The following is a 17955-nucleotide window of genomic DNA, read 5'->3' as shown; positions in this document are numbered from 1 at the left end:
TCTTTCCCTGAAAGCTCATCAAATTCATGCATCCTGAGCTGCGATCACTTTATGTAGCTAGTCTCTGTGTTGATGTTATCTAGGAGAATATAATCACTAAAGTATCACCACCACCATGGGCAAACTAGTCATTCCCTAGGCAGAATAACTTACATGAAGAGCAGTTCATAGTTCAACCCCAGCAACTTAGAACCAGGGAAAGAAGGTTGTCTCAGTCCAGTGGTTGAGTGCCCTCATGTGAGGAGGAAGGCTGTTGGTTCACAACTCTGCTCTGCCAAGATTATTGTTGAGCCATAGGCCCACGTCCACCCCACCACCCCTGCCCATGCTGTCACACTTCAGATTGACTCTTTTTTTCAAATAAATACACTCATTTTGCCCTCAGCAAAACCCACTCCACCTCCCTTAGCCTAGTCATTAGCCCACTCACTTGCAGAAGAGCAAAGGCCTGGGTTCTAGTTTTTTCTCCTCTATACAGTCTTGATAGCACCCAGGTCTCTCTCTGCCACATCCTGGACTGTAACCTAACCTACCAGGATACAGACCTGCTCTCTTTAAAAGCCAGAGGGGTTCTGACTGAACCACTTTTGGAACATAATAAACCCCAAAGAGTTGAGATGAGAACTCAGATTTTGCACAGGTCTGGGCAGTAGCAGAAACCTCTAGACTACAACATCCCCATCTTCTAAGAAGAGGTGCACCCCATTCATCAGCTCCTCAGCTCTCCTCTCCATACCAGATCAGGAAGGAGACCTTAGCCCTGGCCAGCGCCCATCCCGAAATTCCTCATCCCAGGCAGGCACTCAAACCATCAGACTCTTGCAGCATGACCTAGCCCCTGCATCTGTACTGGTACTCCCCTCCTTAGGTCTTAGATGGCAGGGAGGATCATATAGCCCTTCCCTACTCTTTAAGCACAGGATCTTAACCATAAACTTTAATATGTTGGGCCACATGACTGGATGGAAAAAATCAGCATAGCTTCTATACCAGAAGCATAGGATTTAACAGGAGTAATCTCACTGGAGCTATGTCTGTTTGCAGTAGTTGATGTTTTGGCTTATGAGCATGTTTGCAAATGGCCAGCCACCGTGAATACAAACCACCCTCACAGTCAAGCCCTAGGGTCACTGATTTCAACTCACCAAATGATTGTAAGTTCAGAATGGTATAGCAAAAGGCCTCTTCCATTACAACGGGCACAGTGCACCCAACCACGACCATAACAGTGGAAGCAACTGTAAAGGAAACACAATATCAATGCACTTGCTTTAGGGGTAGGCACATCTACACGTGATGCTTTAATGCATGTTAAGGGAACACATCTACACATATGTGCCCTTAATGCACATTAAAAATGGTGAATTTAGGTGTGAATAGTTCAAGTGCATTAATGCACATGTAGACGTGTTAAATCATGTTAATGCTCTGTGTGTGGGTTGACTTGGGACTAACTTTGGGACAATCCACATACAGCATTAATGCACTTAAATGCCTGCACGTGTAAACACCTACCTAAACTTGCTTAATGTGCATTAAGCTAATGCGCATTACATTTAGGCACACTTAAATGCACATGTAGACACTCCCAATATCTCCTAAATGTCTCCTCCTCCTCACACTTGGGTGCATCTACACAGTGCAAACAGCACTGCTTACAGACATCCAAGATAGCCCTGCACACAGTCACTCCCAAAGAAAAAGCAACATCTCTGCTTCCATGTGATGTTACGCTTCTCCACAATGTGCTGCCTTCTGTCATATAGACATATCCTTTTCTCTACCTATGTCCATCTAGTGAAATTATGAGGCATTTAGCTTAGGAATTTTCTCTTGGAATGCATATCTACAGTATGGAGTCCTCAGGTTTCGTTATTTTTGATGCAGTATTATCATGATGGGGTGCAATTAATGAATCATAGTTTCCTTTCTCTATTTAAGACCCTCCATAAAATGGAGATCTTGCTTGCAATACCTCACAGGAATTTTCCATGCCTTCATTCATATTTGAAAAGCATCAACAAACAAGGCACATTTTTTCACCTGCTATCTAAAATAACAAGGCTGCAATGAACATCATCTGAATCTACCATTTAGTTTGGCTCTTTTTTCCTACTGGTGCCTATCCCTACTGTTAAAGAGGAAAAATAAAAAGACATCTGGTAAACCGAGTGCACAAAGAAATACAGGTTGCCACCTCATGATTTAGCTTTTTCTTACCGTGTTTGTCCCGACCCTCCACAGAATGTGCAAAATCCAGAACTAATATCCGAGGTAGTACTAACAGATTGCCAGCCTGACCCATTACAAGATGAGCAACAAACCTACAGTCAAACAAGAGAGGGAGGGAATCAGAAAAGGGCGCTTTCTAACAATTTGCCTTTCTGGTTTTTTGGTCCACGTTCTCCATAATAACAGTACACAGAAGGATCAGAATGGGCATGGTCTAGCAGGACAGTGCATTCTTTTATTTAAGCGCATATCTATTTATATACTATGCATACGTAGCTGTGCAACAATAAAGTAGTGAATGCATCCCTGTGCAGAAAACCCACATGCAGTTTAGTCCCACATCACTCTTATTTTGGGGGGCCCACATGAAATTAAGTGCTGCAGGCTGGCCCATTATACATAGATGACTGTTACCCTAATGCAGAGTAATGACCCCATATACACTATCTAATTGTAGAAGACTTAATACTGCAGCTTGCTATGACACAACTCCAGTTATATCACTGTAGAACAAGTTTATGAATCCATCGGTTTAAACAATATAGCATAAAAATCATGATTTAGCTGCATTATGATGTCTTTGGTCCACACTGCTCTGCTATCATCTTTCTGTTCTGTATCTTAGCTGATATTTATAACTTGGTATCAGCATCTAAAGATGGAAGCAGAATCCATCCATATTTGCAGGGCTCACATGCACATGAGAAACTAACAGCTACAAATTTCAGAATGGGGCCTACGAACAGGAGGCAAGAATTCCTTCTACATCTATGATTTCTTCCTTTTTAGGAAATGATTGAGGGGGCCCATGCCTCTGAGTCATTTCTGACATAAGTAGCCCTTATCACCCACAGAACATGTTTTTTTTTCCCATAAGTTGCATCCTTGTATCTCTTTCATTGCATCCTTTGGAGCATCAAGTCCTTTGCCAGCTTGAACTGCACTCAGAAGAGGTACACCTGTGTTGTTCTACTTTAATACCGACTGACCTAGAGAGGAGCAGCTTTGTACCACTGGCAGATGCCCTGCTGGTTCTCGTTAACAGCAGGATGCCACAGCACAGAGGTTCTAGCCAATTCCTTCACAGACTTCACATCCTAAATCTACACGGAGAACCTGGAAGAACATGCTAGAGTCTGAAGTGGCTATAGACAGGCAGGCTAGCCACCAAACAGTGAAATACCAGAAGAATATTTACAACCAAATGGGGATTTTTTTTTCTTTATTAACTACTATTAAGTCCTTAATACCACAATCATGCACAGGCTTGAGGACACTTTAGATGCTGTCTTCTTCTAGATCCTGGTCACCGACCATTGTAATTTGATGCTAGTATTTATCCTCTTCCCCTCCCCCACCCCACTTTTTATCTGTTCAGATAATATGCATGGCTACAGACAAGGTGACAGGTACAGCATTCAACTTCTATCGTGAAACCTCCTCAAGTGCTCTGGGTTATGCTAACTTTATTAAAATACCATTTTTGTGGAGTCTTCCAGCTCTTATCACTTCCTTAGGTAGTGACTCGAAACCAGTTGCACTGGGGGTATATTTAATTGCGTCTTTATTAACAAAAAGGTCTGCATTTAGGTTTAGTAGTATATACACAACAAGGCCTTTTTTTCTCCTGTAACATAGGGGCAGATTAACCTCTCACTGAAAGAAAGATGTGCATTCATATTAATGGACTCTGGATCAGGCCCATAACCTTCTATTCTTTAGTTGTCATATAACAAATTACGACTCCTTTCTGACCTTTTCTTTTCTCATTGAGAGATTTGTCAAAAACTTGGAGGAACTGCCTCTCTTTTGAAAGCAGAAGACACCTGTTTCCTCAGTAAATCATTAAGACCTGACTTTATCTCTTCCATACATCTGGAAGGAAGACCAATGCAAACTGAATGTATTATATGCACATAATTGACACAAGCTCCTAGCTGTGCCTGTTTCTCTCTGATATCTTGATGCCATTTGCTCATCAAGAACTCAGAAAAAGAAAGGAGTAGGAAAGTATGGGCAGAGTGGATTTCATGCCCTTTTCAAAGTATTGTTTTAAAGAAATGTAAGTGCTTTCTTTGTTCTGTACACAAAATATGGGCATGAGAGAGGTTTTAACATACCTTTCCTGATCCAGTACATCGGGTGCACTGGGCTTTACCAGATCCATGACAATTGGGACAACTCTGAAATCAAAGCGAACAGTATAAGTACAGGGCTGCTAGCAAACTGCTCAACTGTGTTAAAAGAAAAAGGCAGCACCTTTCTCTTTTTGCTGGCAGACATGCCCATTGGTTTTACACCCTGCAAGCCAGCATACTTACTTCAGTCTAATTTTCCTTTATGCTGTCAGCCCACTGTTAAAGAAAGCTACAATCCCTAGCATGGCCCAAAATTCAATCATGAAATTAAATGCTTACTGCACCAGAAGCAGAAATAAAAAGCTTGTGTCATCTTCCCACTGAAATATGCACTCAAAGAATTTCTGCTCCTTTCCATACACGAGTCTAGTTGATAAATGGGTAAAAGCTGGATGTATATTTTCTTTACTACGTTATTGCATGTGCATAAGAAACAGTTGGGTTGATTGTTCAGCCTGGATTGTTTGTTTTATTTCAGAAGTAAAAATAGTCATGCTTTGTTCTTTTGGGTGGATACAAATCCTTTTACATGGCAGCCTGCCCATTTGAAATGCACACTCTAGACTATTTCAAGCAGCATAAACAACTCCTTGCCAAAAACAAGTGCTAATCCTTTATCTAAAGCTATTAAAATACTATCTCATTATTTTGAGCAGCAAAAACAATGCTCCCTGCCAGAATCCAGAGTTATCTTCTCTTATCCTAAGCCATGATGGGAAGAAGCAATAAATATAATATCCCAGAATGGCTGTTTCAAATAGTCAAAATAATTGTGCCAAACTGTATGCATTTGCAAAGACATATCAAACAAAATTACAGAAATATTATAGAAAAGCGATTTTAAAATTAATACATAATCCAGTCTTCTGCATTTTGGATAGCATGATGCTTATCTCTATGGCATTTGGTTTCCTATCTGTAGAATGGGGATAATATCTGACTTCTCTCACCCTTTGTCTGAAGTTTGATTGCAAGGTTTTTCAGGATGCGAGTGGGCTCTTAATATGTAATTTGCACAATGCAGAGCTAATTCAAATGAGTCTTCTACTAGATGCCTTTGTGAAATAAGTAATACTCCTTTAAAAGACTCTTATGTCTGGGGCAAGAAAGGCTGAGGTTACCTGTACTGAATAGGTGTGAGGCACTGGGAAATGCATTTCACAGTCCGTAAACAGGGGAGGTGCATCCACTTCTATTTCCCAAGGGGCGGGGGGTTCTGCGACATCAGGAGAGTCCACAAAGCCACCTAAAGCAAAAGAAAGAAAAGGCAGTCAGGAGTTAGTGCGGCAGGTTGTAAAGCTTCGGGATAGCATGGCACAGGCAAAAACATCACCAGCAGACCTGCCTTTTAACACGATGCATATATCAAATTAATGCAGTGGAAGTGTGCCCAGTCCATGGCTGTCATAAGTTTATCCACAAAACAAATGCACCTCAGTCACTAGCATTTGATCTCTTCCATACGTTCCGTCCCCCTCGCCGCCCTGCTCCTGTTCTGCAGGAATTCATCATAGGGGTGAGTGGTACTAGTTAGGACCTGTGATTTCTAGGATAACAGCACTTGCTCCCTAGGATCTGCGTTCATTCTAATAGCTTGATCTTATTGGTTATAGCCTAGTGCTAATAACACTGAGGTTGCAAGTTCAATCCCCAGTTCAACTACATGATTTCTTGAGGTCCCTTCCAGCCATACTTGTCTATGAACTCTAAGTTAGTGGCAAACCTCCCACTGACTTCACTTGTGCAATATCAGAGCCTAACAGCATCATGCTATCAGGAGCTCAGTGAACAATTGTTCACTAGGACACCCCTGGGGAAGACCAGGACCAATGGATACAAACTCCTGGAACGCTGCTTCAGGCTCAATCCCAGGAAAAACTCCTTCACAGTCAGGGTGTCCAGGCTGTGGAATAAACTCCCTCCAGAGGTGGTGCAGTCACCTACCATGAAGGTTTTGAAGAGGAGACTGGATAGTCACCTCACTGGGGTCACCTAACCCCAGTTGTCTTCCTGCCTAGAGCAGAGTGGGGGTTGGACTTGATGATCTGCAAGGTCCCCTCCAGCCCCTAATCATCTATGAATCTGTACTGAGACCCACTAGATGCCTCAAGGAACCCAGTTAATCACTGATCAGCTGGGAAGGATTATGGAGCATGGCTGATCTGTCCTGGACTCAAGCCTACTTTGGCCACAAACATAGCAAAGCTACAGCACCACAGAGGCAGCCACAGGAGACATAAACTCTCCCTCCAGTCTCTGGTGCGAGGGAGGCATATGGAATCTGTACCATCTGTAAGGATATCGCAGTCTCTTCCAGCCTTACTAGTGGCCATCTCTCAGACTGATGTGGGGTCCGCCTCCTCCCCATTTTGAACAATTTTCGTGAATTGTGACTCACCCTCCGGCAGCAAGCTCCTTGCACTTTCCTTCAGCTAACCCACACAAGGTCACTATGCTTCATGGGCCAAAGAGCCTGCCTAGTAAAGCCTACGTTTATAACCGTATAAGGCTACATAAACTTAACTAATCCAACCCTTGTCTCCTTTTTTACACTGCATCCACACCCCTGAGATTTAAACAGCTTCCTTCCCCACCCCCCCCAACTCCCTACCCCCATGATTTCTTTCCCAAAGCCAGAAGGATGTTACAATCCATGTAGCTCTAAGGTCAAAAAGAAACAGCTTCAGACCACTTGAGTCAATGGGGAAGTTAATTCTACATCAGGCACAATGACTATAACAAGCTGCTTTCTATCCTGTTAAAGAGCATCCGTCTGAAATTTTAAAAAATCATGCTATTTCCTTTTATTATAAAAGGCAACTGCAGTAGATGGTGGGAAAAGTTCCCTAACCAAGCTATTGCCCATGAGTCTGTGAAAAACCATAAGGCCTAATCCGCAGCCCATTCAAAGGCAGCCCACTTAAACAACCATGGACCAAGCCTAGAGCAAGTCAGCCCAGAAAAGTAGAAAATAAGGGTGGACTGCAAAAGAGGTTGGCTTCCAGTTTCTGGCACCCATGGCACATTCACCCTCCCTCACCAATTTCCTCACTCCTGTCTCCTTTTCTGTGGGGACTTGTTTCAGTGTAAGCCAATAGGAGCAGCATAACCATTGCACTTCTGAAATTAGGCCTCAGGTTTCATTTCAGAAATTGGGGTACTTGATACCAGTAGTCCCTTTTGACATTTTCAGCCTCATATCATAGATTCACAGATTGTGAGTCTGGAAGAGACCTCGGAAGATCATTGGGTCCAGTCCCCCTGCACCAAGCAGGAAAGACAATTGGGGTCAAGTGACCCCAGCAAAGTGACCGTCCAGTCTCCTCTTGAAGATCTCCAGGGTAGGCGATTGCACCACCTCTGGAGGGAGCTTATTCCACAGTCTGGAGACCCAAGCTGTGAAGGAGTTTTTCCTAATGTTAAGCCTGAAACAGTCTTCCAGGAGTTTATGGCCATTATCCTGGTTATCCTCAAGGGCACCCTGGTGAACAGTTGCTCACCGAGCCCTATATGTATGCCCCTGATGTAGCAGTAAGCCACTACCAAGTCCCCTCTCAGTCTTCTCTTTTTCAGGCTGATCACTGAGTTGGTTCATGCATGCTGGACAAGATCATTCATAAAGCCTGTAAGTCCAATGACACAGTAACTCCCCAAAACACTACATCATGTTGTATCTGTTCTCTGATAGGTAAGAGCTATGATTTGCTTACCGTTATATGGTTCGCTGGCTGGATACGTTTCTCTGTTTTCAGTGAAGGTTTTCAGACGATACTGATAAAAGCAAACCAGAGTCAACTTCAGTGAAACAGTGCTTTTTATTCACTGTGAGGAGGTTAATCCTGGTCCCACTGAAGTCAGTGCCACAACCTCCACTGATTTCTGTGACAGTAGGATTTGCTCCCAAGCAAACATAAAAACCACAGTCCTGGTTTCAGGGACATGGATTGGACAGAACAGTAGAACAAGGAAAATCACAGATGACTGAACTGTGGAGCATAAGGCTGTGTCCTGGCCAACTGCCCAAGAAGTCCTGATATAGGGAAGATATAACCACAAAACCACCAGAGCATGGGTGTCTACACCACCTCCCTCCCAGAAGCACCATCATGAAACATAGGTCTCCTACTTCCTCATGCTCATGTGTGCTGAACCCTGCATGCAAAGCAATGTAGCATGGTCCTGAGTATATGCCAGTGAGCACACCTGAGAACCTAAGAGTGGCAGTGTGCACCCTCTAAGACAGCTCCACTGATTTTTACGGACTGGCTCACGCAGAAAGGGAGGGGGTGGGAAAGACGTGTTTCACAGTGATGCTTCTGGGTCTAGCAGGGGGCAGTACAGACAAACCCTGGAGGTTCCTCAATCTAGCAGTGATGCTTCACTCCATGGAAACTGGTTGTTTAGCACCACTGAGAGAGATCCATGTTTCAGGGCAGGATGTCCGGGGCTCGAGCCCTGGTGAAGACCTGTACAGGAAACTGCTTCATTTGCACAAGAAAAGATCACCTAACAATTTTGATCACTGATATTTGACCCCAACACTTAGGGAAATGCCCTCACCTCACCTGTCCACCCTAAAGAAATCTCTAATGTTCTTCTGGCCAGCTTTACAGTGAAGGGGAAAAAATCCTTTTCTGGATTGCACTGCAGAGGTTTTTGCTTTGTTTCCCATGGTTCCTCTGAAGAAATCACTCTCTATCAGAACAAACCGTTTTTAAAAGGGCCCATCTTAGCTGAAAAGGGCCCATTTTAGTGGGAAAAATTGCAAGGTGGGGCCTATCTATCAAATACTATTGTGAATATCTCCCACAGCTTCATTTTATATCTGTGATGTGTGTCTGAAGCCATAGGCTAATGCAACAGGACCAGGAATAAACCTGCCATGCAGTTTTGCCTGCTACTGTACTCACTCTGTATGTGTTGCATGCTGTCAGGTTCTGGACCACCATGTGTTTTGCAGGGGCAGTCCTATAGCAGCACTTGCTAGCTGCATACTCTAGGAAAGCTTCTCTGGCTTCATGCTCAGAAATAGGTGGGATGCTAGAAAAGGAAACAAAAGGCTGAGAAACTGGACGGTTCATTTGCTTCTCAAGAAGAGGCTTTTTTAAACAGCAAGGGGGGAAAAAGTCATATCTCAGTAAAGATTGTCAAAAGTGACTTGCAATTAGGCATGCTTCACTTCTGGGTGTCCACATAGAATATCCTTTTCTATCCATCTGATTTTCAGAGGGTTCCTATGGCTGCTTTAAGATCTATCACTGAGTATCTAAAAGTCAGGGCACTTTGACTCTCAAATTTCCTACACTACGATTGTTTGCAAAAGTCCGGACTGAATTGTACAATAGTTTTTCAATGGGAAACCAAACAATGACAAAAAATGTTCAAATTAGCTAGGGACAGACATTACACACAAACTGATTTAAGAGATCAGAAACTGATTTAAACCTGTAACAGAAAAGAAGCTCAGTGCACATAAACCAGTTTGAGACTAGCTGAAACCGGTTTGAGATAAACCTGGTTGAATGTAGTATCAGCTTAACTGGTTTGGGTCAAACTGGTTAATGCAATGTCTCTCCCAGACCCTTTCCTAGGTTAACTTAAACCAGAGTCCCCCAGCATCCCAGATGCTTTGCAGCCCTGGGCAGGGCTCTCTGCTCCAAAGAGCTGGGCTGGCCCCTCCCTTCTGCTCCCTGGCTGGAGGTCCAGCAGAGACAGCAGGCACAGCAGCATCTGCCTGGCTTCCTCCTGCACTCCCCACCCCTCCACCACTACTCCCTGCTCAAGCAGGGATTCCCCCCTCTCCTCTCCCATACACTCTGTAGCCAGCATGTGGTCTGCTAGCTAATGCTGACAGGTGTCTGTGTAAGGTAGACAAGACAAAGGAAGACAGGACAGTGTCTGATTAGGGCTTTTTGGAGTTAAAAGAAAAGCTTGAACTAATGAGAAAGGCTGTTGTTTTCTTGATGGGCTGATAAGCAATGTATCAACTCCCTGCTGTGAAATGCTATGTAACTCCCTGCTGGCTCCATCACAGGAGCAGTGGAGGGAACCTCTCCCTAATCAGAGCATCCTGCCAGGGCCTGGCCATACCCCCTCCCCCTCAGCTCAGCACTGGGAAAGGGCAGGGAGGGCTGCTCTAGCATCCCCTGGCTTCTAGCCTGAACCACTGCAGGCATGTGCCTGCATTTTTTAAAGTCCAGAAGGGATGTTTGTGGCTATGGACCAACATTCAAAAGGCCTGAGCCTGAATTGATTCAATCTTTGCAGGTTAGTCTAGCCTGGCTAGGCTAAATCAATTTTTTAACCAGACAAACATCCCAGTAATGCAGGTGCATGCCTGTGGCTCAGGCTAGAAGCCAGGGGGGGCACTTCTAACCTGAGGGAGGAGCAGTCCTTCCTTCCTTCCACAGAGCTGAGCTGTGGGGTGCATGGCCAGGGCCTGACAGGATGCTCTGATTAGGGAGGGGTTCCCCACATCTTGAACAGCCCAGCAGGGAATGTTTATCACCCCTAACTCAGTGTTTATCACCCCATTAAAAAAACAGAGGGACATTACCAGCTATCTGTTGATTCTGTTTTTGTCTTGTGTGGCACGGCTTGGAAGTAGGCAGCATGTGGTCTTCCAGCTAATACTGAGAGGTCTCTGAGAGGGACAGGGAATGCCTGCTTAGCAGAGAGTGGGGAGGGGAAGGGGGGAGCAGGCAGACACTGCTGTGCCTAAAAGTCTCTGCCAAAGCTGCAGCCAGGGAGCAGAGAGGAGGGGCCAGCCCTGCTGTGGAGCAGAGAGCCCCGCCCAGCCCAGAGACCATGCTGGGATGCTGGGTGAGTCTGATTTAATTTAAACCATCAAGGGGTCTGGGACAGACATTGCATAAACTGGTTTGAGCCAAATCAGTTAAGTCCGATGCTACATTCAACCAGGTTTATCTCAAACCAGTTTCAGCCATGCGCAAACTGATTTACGTGCACATCTGTTCTGTTACAGGTTTAAACCAGTTTCTGATCACTTCAGGTTTATGTGTAATGTCCATCCCTAGATAATTTGACCATTTTTGTGCGGTTACAAACTGGTTCAGCCTAGCCCGGTTAGACTAACCTGAAAAGATTGAATCAATTCAGGCTCAAGGCTTTTTTAATGTCTGTCCCTAGCCTTCCTGGCATTATAGGATCAGGAGGGACTTCAAGAATCATCTAGTCTGGTCCCCCACCCCTCTCCTCCCCAGACATGCAGGATATTATTCCTAAATCAGCCCAGAGAGATATTTATCCCACTTCTTCTTGAAAAACTCCAAAGGAGCTTTGCAACTTATCTTGGGAGCTTGTTCTATTGTACCATGGCATTTCAGTTAAGGAACCCTCCCTCCCCCAATATTTAATCTACATCTTGGCTGTAGTTCAAACCCACAAATCAGATCTCTCAATCCTAAAGTTCCTAAATACTGGAGTGCGAAATCAGATGTGTCCAGGCTCAGATCTAAATTCCCCAATGTCAGCATTCAGAATCAGTGCTTGAATACAGCAGCAGATAGTGATCCCTTCAGACTGTTGCTCTGAAGCCAAATGCTGGGTGTGGACCAACAGCTTAGCTCAGTCTTATCCTCTTCTCATTGTTTATTCTATTTTCTGTTGTAAATTGAAAGCGAAGTGCTTTATTTTAAAATGTTTGCCTTCATTTTTTCAATTTAAAGAGAAACCCTCCAGGCAGTGGGAAGAGACAACAAGCAAACCAGCTTTCTAAAACCAGCTATTATTAACTAATGCTAAATATGAAAGTTCCCATAACACTTCAAAAGGATTAGCATCAGGCCCAAAGTCAAGATAGCATCAGTCAGCTTCCAATCAACAAGACTGATAGCTCTCAGCATTCATTTATCTAGCTAAATAAAGAAATTAAATGTGGAAATCTGGTGTAGGACTTACACTGTGATTTCACTGTCCTTAATAGCGAATGATGTTAAAGCGAGTACAAAAGGACTGGAGTAGAGGCATAAAGGGTATCTTACCTCCACTCGTTCTGTTGTGAAGTGGAATCATTGTGCTTTCCTTGGGACAGCAGATCAACCTGGGCAGGCAAACTATTCTTTCCTGCAGAGAAACAACATCAAGAATAGTTGATTAAGGCAAGACTAGCTGGTCATACCCAGTAACATGCATTGCTGCTGGTTTAGAAGGATGCACATGATGAATTAGCATCTCTGCTCATTATAAGGTAACTTGCATGCTGATCATCATCCTCCCAACATTATCCTACACCTTTTTGTTATTCTCATTCACCTGTTGCATTGTACCATAAACTAGATTAGAAGCTGGAACTGCCATTTTACTATGCATCTACATAGCACCTTAAAAAATTAGAGTCCTGAGTGCTATTACAGTGCTAACAAGAGTTTATTGTTTAAGAGAGAGAGAGAGAGAGAGAAAGAGACATGTTGCCTCAGGGGAATAAATAGCCTGGATGCATATGCAAAAGATAGTACATACCACAATCTCTTGAACCGTCACTTTCAGCTCCAGTGACATTGTCCACCAGTTCCATAGGAGGTGCAGTTGGTTCTGTATTGGGCAAGTGGTAAGGACCAGAGACGTCTACAAAATGAGTTGAACAGAAATTAATTTTGGTAGCATTCCCCAAAGTACTGCTAGCAGAGCATGCACACAATTTGCAGGGAAACCGTCATTAATAAATAATGCAACAGAAAGAACAGGAAGTGTGTAATCAGCATTGAAGGCTGGCTCAAGTAATGATCACAGAGCCTCATCAGAAGGGAGTCTAACAATTAAGCACGGATTAAGCATTGAGAGTGAAGTTTTAACAAGAGTGCATTGACTGCAATCAGCATGCTGCACATTCCCAGTCAATTTGGCCTACCCCTAGAAGTGACTCCAGGAACCAGGCGTGTCAGCAAAATGGTTCGTACGTGACTTAGTTACCATTTCAAACTTTAGTCATTGGCTCGAAGGATCCTGCCGTAGCACATGAACAATTGAATTCAGGGAAGCGGTTAAGAAATGACCAGAGAGGGTGTCAGTGATATTGTGAAAAAACAGAAAGCTTTTAAACTCATGAACTTTAGCTCAGTGGAGCTCAGATGTCTTGCAGAATATCAGGATGAGTCTAAGTTGTAGATTCCCTTTGTGGATCATAAATAAATATGTCCTTCCAGTATTCCCTTCTAGTCAGGCTGTGGCAGCCTCGGATGGGAATGTATATTCTGCTAACAGAAGACCAGAGAGATACCAGAGAGATACTTCCAATATTTCAAAAGAGGGCATGGAACCGAGCAAAAAAAGGAGAAAGACAGTAGGGAGCAATCTCTCTATCCATCAAGCCAGAAGAGGAAAGGAAGTGATTCAAAACAATGATCTTTTCTAGGAATTAGCCATTAAAAAAGATTTAACAATCCTGAGATCTTAGAGTTTCCTAAATAAACCTATTTCAGTAGCAAACCTACCTGTTCCCTGAATTCAGTATGTAGTTGCTCAAAAGCAGCAAAGTCCAATAAAAATAAAAGCCCCCTCAGCTAATTTGTGGGGGAAAATCTCTACTGATTCAGGCTTTACCTTCTAGCTGGTACAGTCTGCAGGCTGACAGGATGCTTCTTCTTTAAATTATAACCTTTGCATAGAGGCAGTAATATTGCTCTCTAAGTACAGAGGAAGAGCGCTGTATTTATTGAATACTCCTACATTCATTGGAAATTTCCATTTGCATAATCTGCAGCACGGGCCTGGGAAATTACTGGGATTGTTACCTTTTACTATGGCTCAGCTTTCAGTTATCTGCGTGGCTACAATTCATATACCCCGACGCCTGTGAATCAGGTATTTAAGAGTTTCTTCCTTGACAGATTTCTATCACTGTGTGCCTGGGGGGAAATTTCTCTCAGCCTCCATCTCTTCATGTCTATAAATGGAGATAATTACATGTACTTCCCCTTACATCCATTTGAGATTCATTGTACCATTTACCGCAGTTGACCAGTCTGTGCTCAAGACTGACCTGGGCATGGGGTTGCCTGCATGCTGCCAGGTAAAGACCTAAGTGGAACTGGCAGAGCTGTCTGGGGAAAACTCATACAACACCTGTCCTGCAATAAACTTGACTTAATTTGATGCTATGAGGTCCTGAATTACAAAAGCGCTAAATTCATTCCCAATTTTTTTTTTGCATTGATGTCACCACAAAGTCTCCCGTAAGTCAATGGAGTTGTGCAGTGTGTACACATTTGGGTCCCAAGTAACTAAAAGAACAGAAAGAAATGGAAATGTATTCACTTGTTCTCACCTACCTGGGATGCTAAAAATGCAACAACTATCTTTGTCCTGCATCCTCAGTGCTGTATGTTGAGGCCCCCTAGACTCCTCCGACTCCAAGCAAGCCAAACATATTAGCACAGGCAGCACACCTGTTGCTGTTGCAAAGCTGATTTTCATGTCATCATATGAAGAGTAAATATTTGAGTAAGTCCACCTTTCCTGACCAGCCACTGAAACTGCATCTCTTGGGTAACTGCAAGGCACAGGACTTTCAAGGTAGAAACAAGCAGAGTATCTCAAGTTTCACAACGTAAGGTGCACGTGCACTAGGCAGCATGCCTGAGCAAGAAAGAAACTGGGGCTAGCCTTCTTTTGTGCTCTCCTCAATAGAAAATTTCACCCCTCCCTTCTGTAACATTTGTCATACAGGAGAGACTCACATTTAGGTCATATTACCTGTTTTACCCTAGGGTTAGTCTTTCCAGCATACCAGCTCTGCCAGTGAGGTAAAAAAGTAAAATGGCATCATTTTGAATGCTTCCAGCAAATCAACTATGCTCCAGTTTTATGTTACCATTGTTGCATAAGTCATCTGAAAACCAGTCTTTCTAGGGAAAATGGTATCTGTTTTTTCCTTTAGTTTTCCTCATACCTCAGACAGAACAACAAACAAGCCCAAAGACAGTAAGTTGGCCAATTTTGCTTGAAAACAACCTTTTTTGTGGTTTAGATATTATCTTGGTTAATCCACTGCTGATTTACAAGCATCATTGTCCATACCTTGTGCAACAGCGGAAGAAAGGAGATATTGGCTTCCATAGTCCACGTGGCTTTTATTGCTGTTGAAAGAATGCAAACAGAGAAGATCATGGGAGAATGCCTTCCGGGAGAAGGTAGGGATGCATCTCAAGTTATGACTCATTATGATGTAGCATCAAAGCTATTTAGTATTTATGGCCCCTGTTCACTACAGGACCTTCCCCAGAAGGAGTGTTGAAGGCATGACAGCAGGGAAATTTAGGAAATTTTCATTTTGCCACTGCCTGTGTTGTATTGTGTTAGCTTGAAGCGTGACTTTGACCTCTGAGAATGCAACAACAAAAAAATTCCCTGTGAGCAGTCTGTCTCAGAGATAAAGAAGTATATGGCTAAAGCAAGAATTACCAGAAAAACCCAAGCTGGCTTAGACTTCACAAAAGATAGTAAAATAAAAAGGTTCTGTATCTATATAAGGCTGGGCACCAATTATTCTGAAAATTCCAGTTCATGCCATTATAGCCTGCTTTTCTGATTTATTGTGAATTAATTTTAATTTATCCTGCTGTCACAGGCAGCCTCTTCATAAAGTGATCAAGATGCATCTGGAATCAAGTTAGATTTTTCTCACCTCGCTACTCTGATTGGAAGCCTGTTCCAGAACTTACTGTTGTAATGGGTAGAGAGCTTCTAATTTTGAGCCTAAATTTATTCATGGCTGTTTTATACCCATGTGCCAACACTGAGTTTATAGCTCTTTTCCTCCCTGGTGTTTATCTCCCTGAAGTGTATACAGACAGTAATCATATCCCATCATATCACTGACTGGATCACCTACCTGACTGCTGTAGTATCATAAAATCATAGAAAATTAGAGTTGGAAGGGACTTCAGGAGGTCACATCTAGTCTTAAAGCAGGACCATCTCCAACTAGATCATCCCAGCCAAAGCTTTGTCTAGCTGGAAAAACATCCAAGGATGGAGCTTCCACCACCTCTCTGGGTAACCTGCTCCAGTGTTTTATTCCCCTCCTAGTAAGAAAGTTTGTCCTAATAACTAACCAGAACTTCTCTTGCTGCAACTTGAGACCATTGCTCCTTGTTCTGTCATCTGCCACCACTGGGAACAGGCCAGCTCCGTCCTCTTTTGAACCCTCCTTCAGATAGTTGGAAACATTCTTTCTGCTTGCTTTCCATCTTTCTACTCTCTGATACTCCCTTTTCCATTGCCACATAATGTCTGTGAAACTCTTATGCCCTCCAACACCATAGTAATAGCTCCATTAAAATAAGGGGGAATGCATAGCTGCAGATGTTTGTAATACAAGATGGGGCCTTCCATAGTTAATTCAAATGCTATTGAGCCCAATAGTGACAGGCAGCTTTTACTTTTTGATTGCTACTGACGAGAAATCTAAAAGGATAATTAAGCCTCAATCAACCACTAAGAGGTCAGGTATCCACATTGCTTAGAACTTACCCAATGTACACAACAGAGAAGCCAATGATTGACTGGGAACAAATAATCATTTCTCAGCCTCAAAGATAGTCTCTCTCGGCACTTTTACACATCCATCGGGGGCAGGGTGCTTTAATTAGAGTGGCTCCAGGAGCCACTCTATTTAAAGAGCTGCAGCATCTTGTGTATTAGCATCCCTGTGCTTCAAAATGGCAGCAGGGGTACTTGAGCTAAAGCTCATTCGATAAGTGATAGTTAACCCTCCTGTTTGTGGAGAGAAGCACGGGGAGACCCTCTGGGTTAAAATCCGTGGGGAACACAGCACGGGGACACAACGGTGGGAGTCTACCACAGACCTCCCACCCAAAGTCAAGAGCTTGACCAGGAGTTCACCAAGGAACTGGCTGAGGCCACATACTCCAGGACCATGGTTGTCATGGGTGACTTCAACTACCCAGACATCTCATGGGAGGATCACTCAGCAAAATCAAAGCAGTCACAAAGCTTCTTATTGTGCGTGGATGACCTCTACCTGACTCAAGTCTATGGGCCAACGAAAAGTAAAGCGCTGCTCGACCTGGTACTGGCTACTGGGGATGACCTAATCAGCGACCTAGTGATTGATGGGAAGCTGGGTGACAGTGACCATGAGCTGATCACCTTCCCCATCCCCTGTAAAGCTGGCAAGTCAGTCAGCAACACTGAAGTCCTTGACTTCAGGAAAGCCAACTTTGACAAGCTCAGGAGGCTTGTCAGTGAGGCCAGAAGGGTCCACGACCCCAGGGAGAGGGGAGTTCAGGAAGAGTGGTTGATCCTCAAGGGAGCGATCCTCAATGCACAAACTAAGTCTATTCCATCTCGGAGGAAAGGCAGCAAGAGGGCACAGCAGCCCCCCTGGCTCTCCAGGGATCTAGCAGACCTCCTGAGGCTAAAAAGAAAGGCCTACAAAGGATGGAGGATGGGATTCCCCTCCAAGGAGGAATATTCTGCACTGGTCCAGTCCTGCAGGGAGCAAACCAGGAAAGCCAAGGCTGCAACTGAACTCTAACTAGCTTTGAGTATCAAGGACAATAAAAAGTCCTTTTTCAGATATGTGGGGGGCCAGAGGAAAAGA

General features: G+C 43.8%; 1 protein-coding gene across 2 annotated transcripts in view; it reads right to left on the bottom strand.

Moving 5' to 3' along the window:
• The window catches only part of LOC102379033 (protein SSUH2 homolog), a 25750-nt gene that overhangs the window by 3142 nt on the left and 4653 nt on the right, over positions 1–17955 (bottom strand). Inside the window, exons 2-10 of one of the 2 annotated variants that reach the window (XM_014520190.2) lie at positions 15408–15466; positions 12852–12956; positions 12374–12455; positions 9281–9410; positions 8081–8141; positions 5492–5616; positions 4353–4415; positions 2221–2324; positions 1146–1238 (exon numbers count right to left, since the gene is read on the bottom strand). In XM_014520190.2, coding sequence (XP_014375676.1) covers positions 1146–1238; positions 2221–2324; positions 4353–4415; positions 5492–5616; positions 8081–8141; positions 9281–9410; positions 12374–12455; positions 12852–12956; positions 15408–15466 — 822 coding nt within the window. Of the gene's footprint in view, positions 1–1145; positions 1239–2220; positions 2325–4352; positions 4416–5491; positions 5617–8080; positions 8142–9280; positions 9411–12373; positions 12456–12851; positions 12957–15407; positions 15550–17955 lie in introns of those variants that run through there. The other variant, XM_014520189.2, reaches the window with a different exon arrangement.

Source organism: Alligator sinensis, unplaced genomic scaffold (genome assembly GCF_000455745.1).
Source record: "Alligator sinensis unplaced genomic scaffold, ASM45574v1 scaffold451_1, whole genome shotgun sequence".
NCBI classification, from domain to species: domain Eukaryota; kingdom Metazoa; phylum Chordata; order Crocodylia; family Alligatoridae; genus Alligator; species Alligator sinensis.
The sequence above is the reverse complement of the archived record's forward strand: the minus strand, read 5'-3'. Positions and strand labels throughout refer to the sequence as shown.